This window comes from Anastrepha obliqua, chromosome 3, assembly GCF_027943255.1.
Source record: "Anastrepha obliqua isolate idAnaObli1 chromosome 3, idAnaObli1_1.0, whole genome shotgun sequence".
Taxonomy (NCBI): domain Eukaryota; kingdom Metazoa; phylum Arthropoda; class Insecta; order Diptera; family Tephritidae; genus Anastrepha; species Anastrepha obliqua.
The window spans coordinates 83,263,289-83,287,951 of NC_072894.1; the positions used below are offsets into that span (position 1 = coordinate 83,263,289).

Below are 24,663 nucleotides of genomic sequence, written 5' to 3' on the forward strand. Positions count from 1 at the left end.
ACCAATTTGTTGATGCCGTTCCGTGAAAAATCGCCTGGTCTGGTGTCAGAGGAGTTGTTGAACCAGTTTTTAAGGATCTCTATGTTATCGAAGGTAATGCCCTTCATATGGTTTGACAGGGAGCGGAAAATATGGTAATTAGTCGGGAAAAAGGCCCGGAGAATACGGCGGATGCTAAAAGGCCTCCCACTCGCGCTCCTGGAGTGTAGCTTTGACGACTTGTGCAACATGGGGCCTGGCATTGTCGTGAAGGAGTATGGTTTGACCATGTCGATCAGGTTTTCAATCAAATAACCTCCTTCATGCGGTGTAGCTGGGCAATGTAGAGCTCCTCGGTGATCGAAGCATTCTTTTCGAGCATTTCGCAGTGCACTATACCCTCCCAGTCACAGCAAACACTGATCATGATCTTCTTTGGATGAAGATCCGGCTTGACTCTCGGCTTTGGCGTGTATCCTATAGCCACCCACTCATATTGATGTATGTATATGCACCCGTCACGATTCGCTACAAAATACGCTGTCGATGACGGGCAAGATGCTGAGAAGCAATTTGAAGATGACTTTCTTTGTTTTTTCGTTGAACTCGTAAAGCACCCAGGCTCCCAGACTCCCAATTTTTCGGCAAATCCCATTGAATGAAGGTAATTGGGAATCGTTTTATGATCGCGGTTCAATTTTCCACTGATTTGGTGACTGTTCTCCTTCAAAAGTGATTTGAGACGTTCTTCATCGAATTCAGAAGGTCTTCCGTTGCGGGACGTGTTATCGACGTCAAAGTCGCCATTTTTGAACTTTGCAAACCATTTCGATGCTGTAGACTCGCTGTAGACCTTCCCCATAAACGATGCAAATGTTCCGGGCTGCTTTGGCAGCTTTTTGATCTCGATCAAAAGCAAAGAAGAGCAGATGTCGAAAATCTTGATTTTTGCCTCCTGGGTATTCCATTTCTAAGCCTCAAAACTATTAAAAAAATTAAATAACGCAAAAATACAATTAACATAATTTTGTCGAACAGAAAGAGTTCTATTGAATGAATACTTAGCCTTTACCAAACAGCAAAGAAATCGTTTTAAAATCAAAGAAAATATAAAAACGCTGTCAATTTATTCCCCAACCCAATATTAACGAGACTTGGTACACATTTTGTTCCAAATCTGAGGTAGGCCCATTTTAAAAATTACCAATAAATACAACCACCGACCAAATAATTCTATTTCTCAAATATGTAAAATATTCGATCTTCCAGGAGCTAAAGAAGTAAATTTGCTTCAAAAAAGAATGTTTCTGCTCAACAAATAAATCAGATGTTTTCGAAAATTTTGGAAAATATTTGCCTCTGTAAAGCCACTTAATCAAACTCTGCCCAACTTTCCATGTACTAGAAACTAGAAATCATAGTAGAAAAAATACGCCGAGGATTTCTTCGATGTGACACAGACGTGAAATCGTATACACCCACATATAATAGAAATAGGCACAATCAGTATAAAATACATAAACAGACAAAGAATTCAAAAACTCAGATTTAAGTGAAATTATTCAAAATTTAAACACAAATTAAGAAATACATAAAATATTACAAGTTTTGAATATAACATAAAAAGTAAGTAATAGCAAAAACTTGGTAGAACAATTTTCCGCTATTTCGACTATCAGCCCAGGGATTGGCAATGCTGCCAAATATTTAAACGAGCTCCTGGGCGCGCCCTCATACAAAATGAGAGGGTTTCGTATCTAGTCATCTATTATATAATGAATTCCCCTGTATAAACTTTGTTTTATTTTCTTTTCCTTGCAATCTGCTCCTATGCTAATTCAAAACTTTTGAAGGCTTCAAAGAAGGCTTTCTGAAGGATTCAAATATTCATAAGCAACGTGATATAATTAAAAAAAAATTTACTTACATTCTGCCATTATTTCTAACTAAAATAAACTATGGACTCACTTTTAGTAATAATTCCGCGAGCAGCAAGAAAAGTACTAAAAATAATAAAGTAAGGGCACTATTTCAGCTTTCATTCAGTTGAAGAGCATTTTAATACGAGTTTATTAATCGTAGTGGTAAATTTTCCACAAAGGGATCAAATATGCCAAACATTTTTATTCGATATTTTGTGCAAATTATTCACTCACCACGAAAAAGGGGGCATTTTGCCATTTTCCCTCAGATGGACTTCAAAGATGTATTTATAAAACAGCAGAGCGGCAAACTTCATGCTAAATTAAGAAATGAATTGTGGGTTGATCGTATCATAAAGTAGTCACTACCTGTACTGCTGACAGCATCAAGTTCTGAAAAGCAGTCAGTACATGTTAAACAAGTACAAACTATGCGCCCTTTCCCATAAGTAATTTTTAGATGATGAGCATTGCTTAAGCGAGCCCGTGTTAAAAAATAGAGTTTGGCTGAATATGCCTTCCTGTTCTTTAGAACTTCATTAATAATGGTCATAAGAAGGGCTGACAATACTTTTGTCCGAAAAAAACATCTTCTAATTTGCTACAAATTTGAAAATAAACAAAATGGGGAGCAATATTATTTTTCACCAGACAGTAGATAGTACAAGCAGATGACTGTTAGATGCTTGGTATTGTGCACAGGCTTTTCAATAATTAGGTCATTATATTCAAACATGGCATGCGAGGAACATATGGAAATCAGGCCAGATCTCACGCAAAACAAAAATACGTATTTTTGAATCTAATGTCAAATCAGTGCTATTCTATGGATGCGAAGGATGGAAAGGCTCGCCGAAGATTTATGGCCTCGTACACAAAAACTGTAGAATTAGTAGGTGGATTTGTCGCATTGGTGGTTCTCGGGTCATATCATATCGTAAGGTAGAATCCCCTATTGTATGTACAGGTCCTACACACCACGAGAAGATCAGAACAGCAGTAAGTAAGTAAATTCAGTCTTGACTGCATTTCGATAAAACTTGGTACACATATTACTCTTGCTCTATGTAGTTTGGTAAAGATAATAACTGAATTCGGTCAGTAACTACACGGCCTTACACTTAACGGAGATTTTTAAAATAGGAAAGAACGTTAAATAAAACAAAATTACTCAAAACTCGTAGAAACGTTCAATTTTGGAAAATGGGCAGTGCCACACTCATTTGTTGGTAAATGCGTGTAACTCGAGAACGACTTAATAAAATTCACCCAAACTTATTACGTATTGCTCCGGACATAAAAATTATTGAGATCGCCCACTTTTGGCCAAATTTTGTATGAGTTTGTTTAATTTCAAAAATTAACGGCCAGCCCAAATTCAATTTTACTAAAATGTGCACGGGGGTATAAAGTTGGGCCGGACGGAATCGGACACTTCCTTATTTTTTTAATTAAATTTCTTTTGTAACACTATAGTGTAAAAAAGTAGGATCAAGTACGTAGATAAATGTTAGCCTTGGATATGAACACGTATGTACTTTGTTCCGCATTAGCATTTAAAACTGTATTTAGAAGGTATTGGTTTGCTTCGCTTTCTCAATTTTAGTAGCTATTGTATGAATTCCTTTGCTGTCATAAAGAAATTCTTTTAAATTTGAAGAATAGAAGCTTGAGTTATCTAAATAAGTCTTAGTGTATGTTAAGCTTCTTCGGAAAGCGATTACCAAACAGAGAAAGGTAAAAATAGAAAAATCCAAAGACACCATTCAGTCGTACATATTTGCATTTATAAAATGTCTCCCTTAAACTTAACAATAAGATTAACATTTTGACACATATACATACATACATACGAGTATAGTGCTTCAAATTTACGGAATATCTATTGTATCCATAAGCTAAAACGCTTAAGACGCACAGAGTTGCATCATTCGACGCGTTTTTTTTTTTTGAGAATGGTGCCCCGATTACTTTTTTTTTAATTTTTGTAATCTATTCGGCATAATGTGCTTGTACAAAGCTGAATTCACAGATATTCTTGTCGTGTGTGATTCTGTGGCATCCTAGCTACATTTTCCGGTCAAAATAAAAATCGACAAACTGGCCAAAATCGATTTTAGTATCGGTGACGCATTTTACTTATATCTGGCTACGCAATCATTATATTTCCCAGTCATTACAAGTACACCATCAGTGCAAATATATTTAATACATTTCGTCAGTATCGAAAATGTCTTTGGTTGTATATTTCAGCTGGCAGAATTTTAGCAAGTCGTGCAATACATTCCAATGTTGTGTTTATTTTTTGCTTCACTTTAAGCAGGAATAAAATATAATTACATAGTAATCAAAAAACTACGTCGAAATAAGCTGATCTAAGTGCCCAAGACTGTCGATTTTCGAGGGAAATGAGTAGCTGTGGCGTGCTCTAAGGTTAGGGTCAGGACTCTAAGGAGATTTCAAAAAGTTACGTTTAAAAATTTTAATTTGAAAAGGGTGAGGCAGAAAGCACCTAGAGAATGGTAACTCCTGAAAGACTCAGGTTGAAAAGCCTATTGTATTCCCTGCTCTGGAAAGTAACAGATTTGATAGTCAAGAAGAAAAAGGGAGAAGTGGCAGAGAGCAAGAGATAGAATAAAATAGAAACAGCAACACTTTGCAGTTCTGCAGCGTTCTAGACTGGTCCATCACTCTTTTTGTAAATTGCATACATAATCGCTGACCTACTGATCCCTGCGGGGTAAACGCTGATACGCAGTTGATTAATTCATTGGCAATATCACTTCCTTGAATATCGCGGTGTCCTGGAACCCATATAAGCACAAGCTTATTCAGTCTTGCAACAGAATTAAGCTTCTTTTTTCCGTTGGGAAAACAGTTGCCATTCCTCCCATAGCGTAATGGTAATTACTATCGTTTAAGTAGCATCCAGCTCCAGAACCTATAGTATTTCAGTCTTGGGCTCATCGGAAATGAAAATATCCGTCAAACCTCTTTAAATGCACTCTTGAGTACTCCATTGCTCACGCAATGACATCAAATTTCCTTTCAAATGAAAATCGTCTTTAGGTGCTGAACATAGTGGATACTGGCCAGATATCAATTTACAGTTTTCTCTCTCCGAAGTTCCATATTTGTGCCAGCAACCATATTTAGGGAGTATTGTTTTAATTGCTTCCTTCTGTATCTTAAGATCCACTGGGAGGAAACCAGGCATAGCATTTAGCGTATTACAGAAGGTTGTACTCATGGCACCCGTACTGCTTAAATATACACTTCTTTACAATCTGTATAGTTCTTGACGTGTGGACTTAACCGTGGTTGGTCGCCACCAATCCCCAGAGGCATAATTGAAGATTGCTCGGATAAGTTCTGTGTATATCAACAGGACCACAGCAGGTTTCAGACCCCAAGCTTTACCAACAGCATTGTTGAAAAATCTTTAATGTGCAATCCCCTTTCAGCAAAACATGTGTCTTCAAAGTTAGTTTCCTATCCAAGATTAATCCCAGATATTCAACTTTCTCAGAGAAACTGTGCCACTCAGTGCAGGAAGGCTAAGTCCATCCAATTCCCGTTTTCTCGTGAAGACTAAGGTAGCTTTTTACGGATGGGCGGAAAGACCTTGTCTTGCGTACCAGTTGACGATTTTATCCAGAATTCTCTGCATTTTCATGCAAAGCCTTCTTTGGGATTTACCCGATGGTAGCGCACAGACATCGTCCACATATGCTTAGACCTAAAATCCGAGTTCCTGCATCTCCGTTAGTAGAGGCAGAGGAACAGATTGCAAATTGAAGCCCCCTCTATGTCCACGGATACGCCCAATGTGTACTTGTCACCTTTCAGCCCGGCTTCAATCTTGCTGACAAGATCGTGTAAGGCTGATTCACATGATTTTTCACTCTGGTAAGCGAGTTGATTTCTACTAAATAAGTAAGATTCTCGATAAAACCCTCACTCGAATATGTTTCTCAAAAGTTACGTTATTAATAATGCCTCTCATTCCTTCAAATTATGTTTCAAGATTGTCAATTTCAATCTAAAGGAAAATCGGCTCTTTCCAGTCAGCGTTGCCAATAAATTCCTGAGCTTCATTGCCAAAATTCTTAAGTCTAAGGCAACACTTCTACAAAGACAAACTTTTTTAATTTCTGGGCATGGAATTAAGAATTGTCTTGGTTTTCATAAATTCGTTTACACTGACAAACTGTGTTGCAAAACTGAAAAGACATTTTTTTTTATCCTCGCGCTTTGCTGATCCCTGTGTTCTGTTACACAATAACGCTGTTAGCAAATTTGAAGCAATGTTAACGCAGGTGTAGGCACTGAAGAACCAGGTGCAGTCCAATAAGAATATCTGGGTTAAAAGGGCGCCACAAATAAATTAAGGAAAGCGAGTCGCAGTACAAAAAAAATTGAGAACATCTGAAATAATCAATTTGAGCTGGAGCTAAATTGAACTGGCATTACTCAGCTCAAAAATAAATTGCTGTACTTGGCAGCTCAGCTTGCAGATGCAAAATTAGTAGTGGAACGCCTATTTGGCGATGACATGGCAAATTTAGGCAATCTTTCAAGCTTGGAAATTAGCAAAACAGAAAACTAGCTTGTTTCGTTAATGTTATGTAATATTTGTAAAGTAGATTTCAGAAGTGGTATATTTGTTTCTACATACATATGTTAGTATTAATTTAGTTTTCCCATATTAACCGCGTAAAAAAATACAGGAGTTCCATATAAAATATTTTATTTAGTATTTATTTATTTGTTAGTTGGTAGTTTTAAATATATACCTAGTAAATTCTGGTGCTAACTCAAAAATATTCAGTCGCAGTGGACAGATTTCAACTGATGTAAATTAAAGAAAGTCGTTCAATAATTAACTATTTTCAAGGCAGTTCAGATTTTCGAACTATTAATAATAAGCATTCAATAACAATTTATCTTTACATAGCGATCACGTGGCCAATTGAGTGCATGAGTGTTTTTTGTGCTATAATGAAAATCTGGGACCCTAAATAACACTTATCACTTTTTTAAAAAATAAAAGTCAAAGACAAAATATTGTCGAAAATGTGTCGAAATTCTTTAGATTCCACGGACTTCTTCTTAAAGACCCTGCATGCCTACTTTTAAACCTCTTATCACTGAGCTAGAGACTAAAAACTTCGATTATAGCTCAAGCCCGGTTGCAATTCAATATTTAGTAGTTTGTTTTAGGTTTCATCGAGTATTACAAAAGACATAGACGATTTCAGTTTCACTGTTATATTTCCATATGATGTGCTGCTATGCTATAAAATTAAGACACAATACAGTAGTTAAATCAATTGATATAGAAGTGATACAATTTATTAAAAATTGCATTACATTCCAATGAGTCTCCGGACTATGATATGAATTCCTTCAATCAAGATTCAAACTATATAACGCGCCTTGAAATTGTTTATCGTCTAGATAAACTTAAAATCTCTACTGCGCAATTATTGGGCTGGCAACTAATAATTGCGGATTTTTTTAGAAAATCAAAGATAATTTTTTCATGCAACTAAATAACTTTATTCTGTAATGTATTGTCCATTTTGATCAATGACCTTTTGCATCATCATCATTATTGAAATTTTTACCATTCAAGTAGTTTTGTACAGATCGAAACAAAAAGTATTCTGATGGTGCAAGGTCAGGACTATATGGTGGATGTGGCTAAACATTCCAACCAAGCTTCAATAATTTTTACGATGTGGTCAAAGATATGTATGGCCTTGCATTGTCATGATGGAATACAATACCTTTTCGATTTGTCAATTCGGCAGCTTTTCTTCAACTGCATTCTTTAATTTCGTTAGTTGTTCAATGTAGACATCGGGACTGATCTTTCGGTTGGGTGGTAATAGTTCAAAGTAGACAATTCCTTTGTAATCCCACCAAACTGATAACAAAACCTTTTTTTGATGTTGTTTGAGTTGGTTCATCTGGCCTGCTCCACGATCTTTTCCGCTTGGCATTGTTGTAAACAACCCATTTTTCATAGCCAGCTATCAGCCTTTTTAAAAATGGATCATTTTCATTACGTTTCTTTAGCAAATCGCAGCTGTTAATGCGTTGTGTTAAATGCGTTTCTTTCAGTTTGTGAGGAATCTCGTATCGAGTTTTTGAACATAGCCAAGTGGTTTTAAATGATTTTCAATGCATGAATGTGATACATGAAGCCTCTCTGCAATCTCACGTGTTGTAGTGTGACGATCCGAATCGATTATTGCTTTGATTAGGGCGTTATCAACTTCCACTGGATGACCAGAGCGTTTTTCATCTTTGAGTACAAAACCCCCAGAACGGAATTTAGCAAACCAATTTTGACACTGCAGTTCTTTTAAGGCTTCATCACCATAAATACCACATAACTTTTTATGAGCTTGCGATTCGGTTTTCCCTTTATGGAAATAAAAAAGCAAAATACGACGAAAATGTTCCTTTTGATTTTCCATTTTTCAACGAACGCCAAACGAATACTACGCAACCGATCAAAAAACTTTTCTTACTGATTGACAACTGAATTGCAAACTATCCAATAACAAAATGTTTTTTACATTTATACTACATCTGCGAACCTAAAAATTCAACTGAATTCATCTATGAATGAAATCCGCAATTACTCAGTTGCCAACCCAATACATACCAATTTCATATCGATTTTTTGCGATTGGGTTTGGTATAACTTCTTAATTTCTCATAACTTTTAAAAAACTTTTGTTAAAATTAAAAATTAAAAATAATTTTTAATGCTTTTATAGAAACGTAATATATTAAAACAAAAACTGTTTGTTTGGTTTTAAAATTTCCAAACAAAAGGCTTGTCTAATGACAAAAAAGAATCAAGTCCAATTTAAGCAAATTTATTTATTGTATTATTTTTATCATATTGCAAAATCAAAGTAACTAGCAGCAGAGACTCTCGGCCTGGGAAGTAAATTTCGATGCGTCGATGTTTCAAAAATATATAAATTGTTTGTATTGAATCTTACCGTTTCAACAAGTGATTCCCTTATAGCTTAAGGGGGGAAGCTGGTCTAGAATTTTGAAAAAATCGAAAAAATTTTTTTTTGTCTTAAAAGGTGCTTTAGGGTCTTAGAAATAATATACCAAATGAGGGATGCCAGCAAAAATGTCTAAATGCCCAAATTTTTCATTCGACGGCAGTGCCTCGCAGGTGTGCCCCGAACGCTATTTACAACTTTAAACGCGTTTTTCTCGAAATCACTTTTTTTAAACTGGCCGAAGACATAACTCGAACAAATCTTTACCGATTCTTACGAAATTTTGACAATACATTCGAAATACCTTTCTCCGGAGACGTACGTAGGATTTTTTTTTATATTACATAGTTTTTTTTTTAATCAACAATTTTATGTCGTTCTTTATAGTGAAAATTGTAACTTTTTGTTCAAACGTGCACCATTTCGCGAAAAAACAAAATATCGAAAAAATCCTACGTACGTCTCTTTCTGTTGTTATATAGAAACTAAAAAAATTTTATTTTTTGATCCAGGACAAAAATTAAGGAGTTTACGTCTTCGGCAATGGACCCACTAGAAAAAAAGGCGCCTTAGGAGAACTGCTGGACAGCGGCCATTTTGAAATTAATTCAGACGAAAAATTTTGTATTTGTACCATGAAAGCTATATTATTAAACCTATTTCACAGATTTTCGATTGATTCCTTTGTTGAGTCAAAATAAATTCATAAAATATGCCCATTTTTTGCGCTCTAGACCAGCTTCCCCCCTTAAGGGGTCCCGCTGGTCTAGAGCTCGAAAATTTACGGTATTTCAGGATTTTTTTTATAATAAAAAAATTAAGAACGATATTTAAATTTTTTAGGCTTTTTATTTAACTTCTTTTACATACAAAAAAGAAAAACAATTTTTTTAATTTTAAAAATGGCGCTGAAATTGACACTCCCGAAAAATTGGACCTGGGCTGTGTTGTCCATTTTGACTCTTCTATTTATCTGAAACACAAAAACCAAACAATTATTAATCAGTATGACTGTAGCTATGTCCCGTACTAGAATAAAAAAAAATGATAAAATGGCGTGGTTTTGAATTTGGCACTCTAAAAATCGTTGTTCAGGTTTTTAATCAAAAAAGTACGAAATAATTGAAATAACAATATGATTCTAGTACGGGCGATAACCATTGATGTTGTGAACAAGATATTAAGACGGTTCCGTTTGAATAGTTTTTGTTTTTTTAACAACACCAGGCCGAAAAAAGTCGTTTCGAGATAAACGAGTTTAAAGTTTGAGGTACAGGAGGGCGCAGACCGTCCGTGTGTCCGTCCAGAATGTGGAAACAATTTACAAAATTTAAAGCTTAACAACATTTTCCCAAAGATACTAATGAACTGTTAAATAAAACGTGTTTGCATTGTTTTAGGCTTGGAATTGTAAACATTCTGTCAAAACGTATCCATAATCTAGAGCTTCCGCCATTTTTTCCTAAATATTTAAGGCGTTATTTAAAAACCAGGATTACTTATTTACATTTTGAAGCATTGTCCAGCGTTTACCGCTTGTTCGAATTCTTTTGAGTTCTTCATAAGTCAACTCAAATTTGCTGATCAAACATAAAATGTTATACTAACAGTGATGCAACAGAAATGTAAACACACTTTACACTGTACTTTCCGAGACAGTCAGAGCCATAACTACATACAACAGACCCAAAGAAGATTAATTAATCAGATTTTGAGTGGCGGAATTTTGATATACATACATTTCTGGTAACTATTCATTGTCAGCAAGCGTTGAATGTACACAAATATCAGTTGTTTGAGTTAACTCTATTGCAGTGGAAATGTCTTTTACTTACTATAAAACTTAGCAGAGACCTCCACCGTAATTAAATCCTTCGGGGAAATAGGCTGTGTGAAAGAGAGGTTGCTTACATAATACAGTTTATATACTGTAAATATAGTTTTGGGCTCACATGTGTAAATATCTTGCAATAAAATAAATAAAAACTGACGTATTACTCATTTAAATAAATTTGCATACATACTCATATATATAGAAATCATTGCTAACTATTCGATGTACAAAAATAATTCTATCTTTTTAATCATTTTTATACATGTACCTATTTCTGAATGTCTGTATGTAATTTTCAGACCATCGGTACAAACGTAAGCCAAACCTGCCGTAGACTTAAACATCGTACACGTAAATTTTGCAAATAAATACATAAGTAGCTGCTCGTGCAAAACAAAATTATTTTTTAAACCTTTGGGAAAATTTTGAAGTAAAGTAAATATTTAGTAATTATATTAAAAATCAAATGTGTTTTTTAAATTCATAAACACAAACACATTTGTAGTTAAAAATTTAAAAACTGTTTTCTAAAAAATTGTTGATTGTAATATTCCAGAATCGTGTTTGTGTATTCCACGGCAGAGGATACACGATGCAACGGCTAGCGAGGCCGCCGCCTTCGCCAAAGAACTTTTACGCGCTCAAGCGTATGATTGAAGCGGGCGAGGTCAATCTCTACTATATTTAGGCGACACAATGGTAAAATTGAGTTGTATTTTTTCAACAAATGCGCTCGCTAATGAAAAATGTAGATAACTAATTTGTATGTATTTTGTTATATTTATTAGAAGGATTCGGTAATTCGCTAAGGTACAGGGCGTAAACGACTTGCTAGTGAGCTATGAGTAAATGTTTCAACCAAAAAACTCCTTGAGCAAAGAGATGTTAAATCATGTTTATCATACACTTATTTTATGTACACCTACACATATGTATGTATATGTGTGTGCATAAGTAGTGCCATGCATAATTTAAAGCTTACGTGCTTTTATGATACATCCAATTTCATATATCTGAACACATTTATTCCTGGGTACCTGCGTATGTATGTAGAGTCGTTAGAGCACATCAGAATATTCAAAAGGAAAAATATATTTTTATTCTTATTTTGTTATATTTATTAGAAGGATTCGGTAATTCGCTAAGGTACAGGGCGTAAACGACTTGCTAGTGAGCTATGAGTAAATGTTTCAACCAAAAAACTCCTTGAGCAAAGAGATGTTAAATCATGTTTATCATACACTTATTTTATGTACACCTACACATATGTATGTATATGTGTGTGCATAAGTAGTGCCATGCATAATTTAAAAGCTTACGTGCTTTTATGATACATCCAATTTCATATATCTGAACACATTTATTCCTGGGTACCTGCGTATGTATGTAGAGTCGTTAGAGCACATCAGAATATTCAAAAGAAAAAATATATTTTTATTCTTATTACCGAAAAAAGGAAAATGTTTTTTCAGAGAAAATTGCGGAATTTAAAAATGAGGTATGTTAGTATAAATAGCACTGGGATTGGAATGCTGGAATAAAGTATAAGCAACTCCGATTTTTCGTCTGCCGTGTATTGATAAAGGCTATTATTCCGTCGGAAAACCTACATATACTCCATATTAGTTTGCGGAAAAAGAAATTCATTTTTTTCTCGGTAGATATGTGAAAAGAAAATTTGGTTTTATTTTATTTGATAAAAGCGAAAATGGAAGCCAAGTCGCTGACATTATGAATGGTATCTACAATGTCGATACTTGTGCCAGCTACTTACGTGCAATTATAGTTACGTCGATTCCCTTCAGGCGTTTTTAATGTTAAAGAAAATGTCGATAAAATCACAGAAATAATAGAAGTTGACCGGTAGTCGTAGTCGGTAAGTAATCGTAGCATCGCCCAAGAGCTTAAGCTCGATCATTACAGTTTTAAGCTCTTTGCGTAGAAATTGTATACAAAAACAATGGATTTCTTTTCCCTAAACTGTATTTTATTAAGGTCTCAAATATCCTTGGTACCCTCTTCACATTCAGCCTCCAATGCTGTGCTAGTATGCTATATCACGAAGTTACAATCAGAGCCCAAAGCTCATCAAGAACTGTAGGCTTTCAATATGATCGAGATACAAAATTTGTACAAACCAGTCAAGTGCAGAAAAAGCGCTTTGGATCACACTTCGACGTAGCCAGCACCGATTTAATCGTATAAGTTTCCATAATACTCTGAAGAAGGTACTTCTATTAGGTGTGCAAATAGAAACTGCTCTTTTTTTAAGTTGAACCTTAATTGTAGACAAAAGTTCTGCAAAATATTGCCATTTTTGCCAAACACTTGTCAACGAACATGTATCAACGATCGGAACAGGCGGATTTTTTGAAAGAGCAAGCTTAACGAATTTCAGTCAAAAGTCTTACCTCCTTATTTTTCAAAATTTTTAAGGACCGTATTGGTTTTATTTTTTAATTTTATTTCGCTTGCGAGAGCAAGGGCAGCCGAATGATCCGGTGAATTTTACTAGGAGTGTTTCTCGATGCTGAAGATACATTTAACATTGTCTGTCCTGAAGCGATCTTCAAGACCCCACTCCTCAACTTTTGCTGGGAAACCCATACACTCATTATTGGCTATTACCAGAAAAGGGCATTATGCGTTGTGCGATTACAGAGTATAATTCGTCATGTTATCACAACCGTATTAATCGCAGCCTTCAGGGAAGAAATTGTGTTACGAGGATTCTTATTGGTGTCATGCTAAACTACGCCACATATGAAGTAATGTAGGGGGTTAAGGTCTGAGGAGTTCGGTGTTATGCGGTCATGGATATTTTCAGCCATCTAATCTTGTGTCGCCATCGCTTTGTATGAAAGAGCAGAGTCTTGCTGAAAAATGAATGGACAATCACCACGTACACTATCACTCCAGAGTTACACTACCGTCTCTAGAACCTCGATATATGCGGCAGAATTCACACGAAATCCTTGAGTAAAGAAGTGTGGTGGCATGACATATTCTTTTTTGCTCACAACATCTGAAACATTTACGTGGGCTGGAAACTTCGTGTGCATGGCCAGCAGGAGCAAGTGAAGGATTAGGACATAGCCATCTGTCATTTCTCCGGTTGGTCTTTTGGTTTTGATCAACATTTTTTCGTCAGAAAACACCATAACGTCTCAGGGTCTTCAGGGTGTTTAATTTTGTTTAGACGGGTTTTGATCGGATAGCTCACTATTCTCGTGTTGCTCCCCCATAAACAGTCTTCTGCGCATAACGTAGGTCTTCATAGACAAGGCGACGGAACCTCAGAAACAATAAGCTACCTCGTCAATGATCGCTTGCAATTGTTAAATAAATTCTACAGATCGGACAGTGTCAGAAAGTTCCTCGAACCCTATGAACGAATGGACGAGCACAGTAAAGAAAATTAGAGATCGGTATGATTTGCTCATACATATAGGGACGATGACTGTATGTATCTTCATTTGCTGAATTTAGTTGTAGTCTTCCATGTCTTATCTCAAAAGGGCAAAAATAAAACAAAAGTTTCGGGAAGCTATAGCCATATGCCATATATATACATATCCTGAACTACCGTATGCACCTTGAACATGCCGTAATTTCAAACCTCATATAGTTACATGGGTAAAAGCATCCACAAATGAAGGCGGCGTGAATGCCTATCACGCCAACAAAATCAATCTAAATTTTACTTAATCTTCGGCATGCCAACTTATACATACGGAAAACTCAAACTAAGCAGTAATGCAGTCGGACTCAATGGAGTATAAGATGGTGGTTCCAAGATTATACCCCTTCAAATTTCTCCAGGACTGATTTCCAAATTATAGGAATCCGAATTATTAAACCCAATCTATCAATTTCGCAAACTTCTTCTTCACACGAATATCGTCCAAGAGCAAATGAATAAATGATTTGGCAACGGACCTGAGCACTAACGTATTTAGTCCAACGGCTAAAAATTAATTAAAAACAAACTGCAAAATTTTTAAAACTAAGCTTACAATAATAACAAAACCTGCGTTCTGGCTGACCCGTTCTTCCCACAACATTTTCCCCGATAGACATGCACCGAAAAGAGTCTCCCTCTCTGACAAAAGAACCTCTCTTCACTTGAGAGAATTGCTAGCTTCTTGTTAACTTAGAACTTAGAACTAGTTAGCTTAGAACTAGCAAACTAAAGATAGTCGGGGGATTCCACTTGCTGAATAGCATAACAAATCTGGTATAAAGAAAATATCGAGCTCCTTCATTCGCATCAGGTGTCCTCTACTTCGTCAATAGACTGAGATTATAACTGTTTACTATTTCATGGGGGCGCATGTCCATAGACTAGGTCTGTCAGCGGTCGAAGACTATCTCTGAGGCAGTGCTGCTCTAACGAGGGCAACAAAGTACTATTTTCATCACTACATCCATGGATTTTTAAGGTTTGCTTAACTTACAAACTAATTTTATTTGCGAGTACGAGAAACGACAGGTTGAGCTCAAAAGCAGTATTGCAACATGGCAACTAGGCCAAAGTGTACTTTCGACAATTTTTGCCTTTCGCTTCGAAAACTCCATTTATGGAGCAATGATATTATAACTAACAGAAAACTCAGCATATGTTATAACAGTCATTCGAAGCACCTCAGTGGCAGAATTAGCAGTCCTCAAAAAATAACAGTCCCTGCAAGTCCCAGCATTACCTCTCAAAGAAAGTATAAAACGACGATGAAGTGTCTCCATTTATTCTATTCTATTGCTGCCATATTCTGAAACTACGATTTCCTTTTGTTACCCCCATTATCATACAATCAACGACAATAAACTTTGCCATTGGATTACATTCACATTATCTTTTGTACTTGCCTGAACTTATATTTATTGTCAAACGAATTTTCCGATTTTTTTCTGTTTTTTCGCACTAAGATCGCTTTGAAAGGATTTAATAGCTGTATTCTTTTGGCATCCGATCTGCAAAAGATCACCAAGAAATTGAGCAAATTACGTGGAAAGCAAGAACTCAAAATATCCTTAATTGATCTAACCGGTTTGAATTGAAAGCCCATAACTATACGTGGCCTGATTAACGATGTGTACGGTCCGCTGGAAAGTACATATTTGAGAAATTGCAGCTAAACGTCAAACTGCTAGACACGAACAAAACCAAGGCGCATTCACCCAAGGTGATATTTAGCAGAAGAATAGCGGATTTGTTTTTTTCTTTTTTTGCGATTTGGTGGGTTCAATGACAAGGTGATATCCGTTTTTGTTTTTTTGCTGTTTCGCTGGCCTTTTTACATTTTGATTGAAACTTTGACCCTCAAACCAGAAAATTGAAAAAAACAAAATACGCGCAAAAACATGCAAGTTTGCATTTTTTTACTACTACTATCACCTTGAATAAAACCAAACGTTCAAATGGTAGAACAAATAAAATGAGACAAGGTGGAGCAATTTTGTTTTTGAATAACTTTTTTAATAAGTCAAAAAATGATTGCGAGTGATGGAAATCTTTATTTTGACGACGATGGCGTTAATCGGGATTAACGACTTAATTCGGAACTATCTCTGGAATCAAGTGCAACTAATGCGTATTTAAGGAAAATTTCGATGGCAGCATTGCCGAAAAATGAGAGTTAACATGTATTGAAAAATGAAATGAAACTTTTAAAGAGAAGAACAAGAAAGACTGAAAACTATCATGGATGCAATGTTAGTTTGCACTAACACGATCGAAATTACATCAAATGTTTTGATATTTGAAATAGCAACTAAAGATTTTTTAAAAATAAATAATTATTTTTTAGTATCAGGGCAGCAAATACTCGAAATACTGCGTTCTGCCTTTTTACTAACATATATGTATATCCAATAAACAAATCAGCTGTTCACTAATCCTCTTAAAACCACTTGTCACACTTTAACTTTAATCAGCATTAACTGCGCCAGTAAACCAGATTAACGCCGCCGTTTGTCCATTGCTTGTCCGCTTGCAGACACTCCACAAGTGTCAAATATGATTGGCGCACGACGCCATTTGCAAAAATTATGTATCGTCATTGATTTTGCGCCTTGTATAACGGGTTTCGGATGTTCTTTTTGCCGGTCAGGTGTGAAAGAATACAGCAAATATCGGCATACTGCTACAGCCGAAGTAATAGGTTAAGTAAAAAATTCTAAGCATTTTTTGCTCAGAATTACCCGACTTGGTTCAAATAAGCGCTGTTTGATAAATTCTGACCATTCTGAAGGCAATTTCATAATTCTAATTTTAAAGAAAGCTTCATCTCTATTGGTAAAAAAACTTGGCCAAATTATTTCCCTAAGCCTCTCTTCGGGCACATATGTCAAATGCTTTAACAAGTGATAATCGCCCGGCGCCAAATGTGGGCCTTTTAAATATGGCTCACTAAAGACATCTAGCGGAAATGGTCAGAAATTTTTACCTCACCTAAAACCATAATTTTATTATAATTCCGTTAAAGTGATATTCGTTGTATGTATGTATGTATGTATGTATGAATGTCATTCTGGCATTTTCCATTTCGTGACTTGTTTTTTTCATAGCTACTGCACACGCTTCCAATTTCTGTTCTACATATTTTTGCTTTTAAAAGCATTTACCCATCGATGTCTTTAACCTTTAAAAATGTGATCATTTCGTATAAGTATATGACACAATTATTCTTTTAGTTAATTTTAATTTGCTTAAAAATTAAAAACAAAAAATAAGAGTTGTCTATTCTATTCGTAAATTAATTAAACGGTTTGATTTTCTACATTATTTCAATAATTATTTTAATTTTTATTTTTACTTTTTATTTAAAGGGCTATCCACGATGTCAAGGCGAATGTATTCCATTACGTGAGAATAGCGTTTAAATTTCACAAAAACAATAAAAACAAGAAAAACTAAAAAACAAATCATACATAGTCTACAATCAAATCAAAATACATACATACATGCCTAGAAGCACGATGACTAGTTAACGAAATTAGAAATACTATATGAAACTGAATTCATACTCGCTGTTTCTTTTTACCGAAAATAAACCATACCCATCCATAACAATTTCAAGGCAATTTTTCACATATGCAGTTAAACTCCATGACAGTTTGTAAAACAAAACAGAAGCGGAAAACAAAATTATTTGCTGGCTTCAAACAGTATAGAGGGAAAAACGATAAATGATTGAGTCGATTGAATGATTGAATCGAGGAAGGTGTACCACACGATATAAATGCAACCTAAAAGACATAGAAAACCTTAAGAATTTGTTAAAATTAAAATTGTGAATTTTTGTGTGACAAAAATAAAAACTATTAACTGTAAATGAGCTAAAAATGTTAAAGAAATTTGTTCTTCGAACTTGAGTACTTTTAGTTAAACTAAATTGAAATTAATAAATTTATTATTTTCGCATAAGGAAATGTACATAAGCATACACATATAAATATATTAGTGGTAAATGTAGCAAACACAAACATCCATCCACATACATGCACACACACTAGACAATTGTAATATTAAGGCGCCAAAGAAGCCAAGAACTTAGTTGTTTTCGGCGCAGTCGCAGAGCTTAAAGAATTTAAACTCGAAAACACTTGAACACGCTTTTGAAAACACACATTTTTAGTGATTGCAGTTTAGTTAATTAATTTAATTTAAATATTTAAATGAATTTGTGAAATGCTTATGAATACTTAGTAGGTAAATTTGTGAACTTATTATATATTGCAGCTGATATATATTTATATGCATAGTATACATGTATGTATATTTTTTGTCACTTTAATTTCGAATAAATACTATTTTTAAAACAAGCAGCTGTGCACTAAAACTACACAGCATGGATTTTTCATTTAATTTTTAAGAATTTTATTATTTGTATAAAGTATGCATTTTTAATATACTCGTACGTATGTTGAAACGGTTGTTTTCAAACTCTTTTTCTTTAGATTTTTGACATTTTTTCCTTAGCATTTGATCCAAACGTATAGCCCAACTCGTATTGAGTCCCAGTTAATAGAATTCTACCCGTAGTTATTTGTAGTGAATAAACTGTAGTTGTAGTTGTAATAGTTGTATGTTTCATAAATCCAAATTGGCTAAGAATCCACACCCGTTTAAAAGGATGAATTTGCAGCTTAAAAAAGCCAAACAAAAAGTAAACACAAATTCACATTCACCACGTCCAAATTGATCACACATAAGCATACATCTATTAAACTAATACCAAGTCCACTTGTTGAGAGGTAAGTAACACATATTTTCTTTCATACGTGATATTTCTTTCTTAATTTTATAGCCACATTTTTTTGCCTTGTTTCTCTTTTACTTTTTTTAATACTCTTCTTACCATTTTGATTCATTTTATATTTTATTAGGTTGGTAGGTAGGTAGGGTGGCTGTCGCAACCACACACTTAGACCTTTCGTAGGTCCATTGTGATACCACTGGAGCTTATCCTTACACTATGAGTAGCTTTAGTTTAAGATGCGCTATATCCGCTACATCAGTTAAAAATACCCTATCAAGAGTGCGGAGCCTCCTCATAGCTAAGCTTCTACAGAAACCGAAGTACGAGAATCCTAACCTTCTCGCGTGGCTGCCTATTAAACAATGGCCAGTTAAACCAGTTAATACCCCTATCATTTTTCTTATAGGTTCTCTGTTAAATCTTAACAAGCTTTTTGATCGACCGCTCTTCTATTTCGGTCATGTCTCTCTGCTTAGTTCGCATGTTGTGAGTTTTGTCAACTTGTATTTACCTTGTTGATGGTTTCCCTATCTACATATAAGTAGTTTACAAGTGGCTATAGGCATAAGTATCAGCGTCTTATCCAGTTGGAGATCAAGCGTTGTACCGGTTCGAGCAAGTTCATCTGCCTTGCACTTACCTGATATATTCCTGTGGGCTGGCACCCAAATAAGGTATACTTTGTACTATTTAGAAACGTCATTTAGAAGTTTCAAACATTCTATGACTGCCTTTCACGCGTGTTTTTAGATTCCAGCGCTTTTATTGTTGCTTGACTGTCCGAGTATATGAAACTTCATTTGCGGATAATACTCTCGTTTTTATTACCGTAAGTCTCTATTTTATGGCAGTGACTTTCGCCTGAAATTCACTGCAATGATCAGGTAGGCCAAATGATTGGCCCTCCGAGTTTATCGGAGTAAATTAGAAAAACGACTACTCTGTTGTCTAGTTTTGAGCCATCTGTATTTTATTAACAGCCATTTTTGTGCATTGAGTTATAAGGAATGTTCAAAACAAACAAATTTAAATTTCAGCAAGAAAGAAAGATTAGAAGTGTTCTAACTTTTAGAAAATTCTGTGCTGAAAGGGAAAAATACCTCATAAACTATTTGCCTCGAGCCTTAACCGTAGTTAGCGCTTCACCACAGTTGAAAATCATATTTAACCCGCCGTCCGTCGCGCTACTTTTTACTAGCATTGCATAGGGACCTCTATGACCCCATTTGGATTAATTGCATTTAAAATTTTTAGAGTTTAATATTAACTTTCTTTAAAAAAATTTATTTGAATATATTTTAAATAAAAGCGCATTCAGCTACTTAACAAAACACATTTGTTCACACTTAAAGTAAATTTACAAAAGAGTAAATAAATTATGTGATATCTTTGATTGTTTTAATAAAAAGTTAAAAAGTTCAAGACGTAATGAATTCATATACGAGCGGGTTCAATAAGTACCCGTGTTAGAAATGAAGACACCATATTTTCAAAAAATTTTATTTTCCAAACAGTCACCTTTTAGAAAGATAATACACTCCTCCCAAAGCTCCGGCCATTTTTTAACTCCTCCAAAAATAGGATTTGTCGAACTCTCCAAAATACGTCTCTGTTTCAGCGATGACTTCCTCGTTTTAACTAGATTTTTTTCCCCGCGAGCCATTTCTTCATGTTAAGGAACATGAAAAAGTCGTATGAATGTACTGGTGCGTTATCATGGTGAAACGGCACCTTCTTTTTCGCCAAATTCGGCAGGGTCTCTTTCAATTTTTTATGAAAGAGGTCCAATAACTCACTGTAGTATTGTCCAGTGATCATTCTACCTTTCTCTAAAAAATCTATGATGATGACGCCTTTCGCATCCCAAAAAATCGTCGCCATGACTTTTCCAGCCGATGGGACTGCCTTCGTCTTCTTTGGAGCAGATTCACTGGGAGAAATCCATCATGTAAAATATTAATTGCCGTTCCAGTCGTCGCACCTATGGTCTCTGTTACCACGTCAGCCGGGCGTCCTAGTCGCTCCTCATCAAAAACGGATGTTTGGAGCACTGAAAACTGGATCGAAAATAAACCACTTGCAAAAGTGGGCCACTGTATAGTTAGATTTCAGTCTATCGGTAACATCAACACCACCCGTAGTAAGATTGTAATGTTCAATAATTTCTAAAAGTTGTTTGTGGACGATGTTGCTATGCAAAGTTGAGAGTAGCAGTCTGGGAACTTTTACTGCCACTTTCTACGGAAAAAATTACGAAATACTCTCAACCGTTTATAATTCTTCTTACCAATATAAACGACTGTCTTTTATAATAAACGACTGTCTTTTATAATAGCGACGAAAGCATCCAGAATATGTTAAGCAAATCATCACGTGAAGATATAAACTGGCCCGTTAGTTAATTCGTAAAAGATGTTGCAATATTAACTTTTTTTGAAAATGAAGGGCTTTATTTCGCCCACGTGACGGACGGCGAATTGATGCACCAATTCTCTACATATATAAAAATACGGTCAGTTGTGGTAGCCATCTGTTGTAAGAAGACCTCAAATGCAAGCAAAAGTCACCTGTTGAAGTTCACTCGATTCCGGTAAAAGCAACTGGTATTTCTGGAACTTAACAGAAGTCTTAACTGCAGTTACCAAGTTCTTGGAAAAAATAGACTATAATCCGTTTTTTTTTCATTTAGCGAGAGAACACTCGGAGTATTTGGATAAGAAAATTTAACAAAACAAAAAAATGGTACTTGGTTTCAAATAAGATTGCTTAAATTTAAAATTTTGTTTCTCTCGCTATCGTATTATAAGTATATTTATTTAAAAGTGTTTCCAATACAAAATGTCAAGTCCACCTATTTAGGCGCTTTAAAAAGTTACTTGTGAGCAAATTTGGGCAATAAAAAATAAAAAAAATGTATAATTAGCGCGTACACTTCTGTTAAGTGATTGACCGAGCTCCTCCTGCTATTTGCGCTGTGCGTCTGGATGTTGTTCCATAATTGCAGGGACCGACAGTTTTAAGCCTTCTCCGAACGGCAAATCGGTTTTATGATTTTGGTCAATAGTTGTATAAAATGTGCTCGAAACAGTATTTCCATGAACGTTTGCTGAAAACTATTTCATTTACACATTTGTCATTTTTTGCTATAATTGTTGGCCAAAAATGCGTATTTTAAAAAGTCTTGCTGAATTTTGAAAAAAATTGTCAGAACTTTGGAAAAAATGTGCACATTGCAGTGCTTTTTAATTACTTTACTAAATGTCTCACAAATGCGTTAATATTTGACCACTTTTTGTGCAGACACATACGAATACCGTTATCATAACCGTTCATCAAACAAAAACAGAAATAACACATATGATAAGCCAATAAATAAACTGAATATATCTCATGCTGCATTGGGGTCGAACGGGTTAAAGGAACGTACCGCGATTTCAGCTTTTTAACTCTAGAAATTTTTTTTTGAAACTAGATATGTAAAAATTCACTTCCCAGAAACTTCGTAACAATTTATAGAATATACTTCATTAGAATATTTCTTAGACGTACTTACCAATAATTTTTTAGTTTAATTCGACACATTTCCTTTTTCGCCACAGATTTTTTTTTTTTTTTCGCAAAACACAGATCGCGGCCCCGTGATTATACTAGCTGAAAAAATCCAAGAAACGTATGCTCATACATACATATATATGTATAGACATCAAGATTAGTCTGTTGAAAAGTAAATGAATTGACTAGTCGAATATACCAAGAGCAGTTTGTGAACCACTTCCTTTTCCTTGGTCAGCCACTTACGAATGTTTATATAAAACGGTATCCGAACTCGACCCAAAGAAATAGCGAAGCAAATCATGGCTAATATATACTTCCAGAGATACAAGAATTTACTCAAGCTCAGTAGAAATAATGCTTGCATTTCAGGAGGCTTTACTTTTAGCAGGAGACAGGCTTCTAACAGACATCCGCTCGTGGTAAAAAGTTTAGAGTACCTCAGGGAAAAAGGCAAATGTGAATTTTTATCTGAACCGATTTCTTCTTTATTAATAACGGCATATATTTATTAGGCATGCACTTAATTTTTTTTTAGGGTTTTTTTAGTTTTATTTTCATATACAAAATATATATTTGGTATATACACATATATAATTGGTGCTTACACCCTTTATTCGATGTTTGACCGAGCTTTTTCTCCTTCGAACGGCAAATGGTTTTTAATGAGGAGTTTTTTCTTGGCAGAAATACACTCGAATACACTCCTTTGCCTGCCAAGGAGCTACTGCTAATAGAAAAAATCTATTTCTATCATTTGGTGTTTCATGCACGGAGATTCTAACCTGTGCAATTCCGAATGGTAGTCACGTACGAACGTTTTCGGCTACGGCGACCGCCCATAGGAAATACGATCTCTAATTTCTATAAAACTCCCGATAGTTATAGTACAGTCAAGCTCCAGGGCAGACCATTAAATATAGGTGGTGATAGACAGGCGCGACATTCGGCGCCTAGCAGTTGAAAAACATCGCTTGCCTAGAGTTCAAATCTCATTTAGATCTCAGCATATCCAGAAGAAGAGTCCATCGAATCTTGACCCAAAATAATTTCACTGTATATAAATTCCGAGGGCCCCGACCCCAATTATTGCAACGTCACGTAAGCAATTGTCAAAAACACATAAATTTTGGATAGACGAGATTCAAAACGGTATTTTTTGTGATGAAAAAAAATGTATTTGTACGGTACTGATGGCTGCCATAAGTACTGATTCGATGTACGGCAACCACACAAAACTCGCCTTAAACGAAGTCATATTGGAAAATCAACACTCTGCTTCACTGCATCCAAAACAAATCGTACATACGTGAATCTGCTGGATGAGGTACTAGGATTCCTGGAGCTTAGAGCAGAAATACGCACTAATTCACACCGAGCGCACCACAATGAAATTTCTTTTAACCAGATAGATAGGGGTTTTGAAGTGTCCAATGATCATCCCTGGCGCAGAAGCTTAGACGATGGCAACATTCCATTGGAGTATTTGAGAAAAAGATTCTGCGGAAAATGTTTGGACCTTTGCAAATTGATGACGATGAATATCTCAGACGATGGAACAAGTGTAGTATGAGCTTTGCAACGACACAGACACGGGGCAGCGAATAAAGATCCAGCGAGTCCGCTCTGGTTCTGAAAGTATTCGAAGCGGTACCACCTGGTCGTAGCAGAGCAAGAGGAAGCCTCCTCTGCGTTAGAAAGATCAGGTGGCGATGGACTTAGCTTCACTTGGTGTTTTAAACTGTATATGTATACATTAATTGAAACTATCAATTCGCGCAAAATCTTTTGTTTTGTGATATTCCCAACGCCCAGGCAGTGGCAGTCGTCCGTCACTGTGATTATTCTTGATACCCATGTCAAATCAGCTCCTCATTTGATTATTTGATAGATTTTGAATCACTAGTGTGTAAGAAATCAGAGAATTTCCGATCTTGGTAATTTTAAATCAGTATTTTTCTATTTTTGGTGCGCTTTTTCGTGCGATATCGGAAAAGTCATTAGAAATTTTGTTCCGCTAAGCGTTGGTTGTTCACATAATCAGCATTTTTTTCAACGATAATGTGTACTGTATAAAG

General features: G+C 35.4%; 1 protein-coding gene across 4 annotated transcripts in view; it reads left to right on the forward strand.

Moving 5' to 3' along the window:
• Positions 1-24,663, forward strand: part of LOC129242751 (potassium voltage-gated channel protein Shab) — a 164,112-nt gene that overhangs the window by 130,101 nt on the left and 9,348 nt on the right. The window contains exon 7 of one of the 4 annotated variants that reach the window (XM_054879567.1): positions 17,601-18,618. The exons of the other annotated variants lie outside the window; for them this stretch is intronic. Coding sequence (XP_054735542.1) covers positions 17,601-17,654 — 54 coding nt within the window. The 3' untranslated portion in view covers positions 17,655-18,618. Of the gene's footprint in view, positions 1-17,600; positions 18,619-24,663 lie in introns of those variants that run through there. 4 annotated transcript variants of the gene reach the window in all.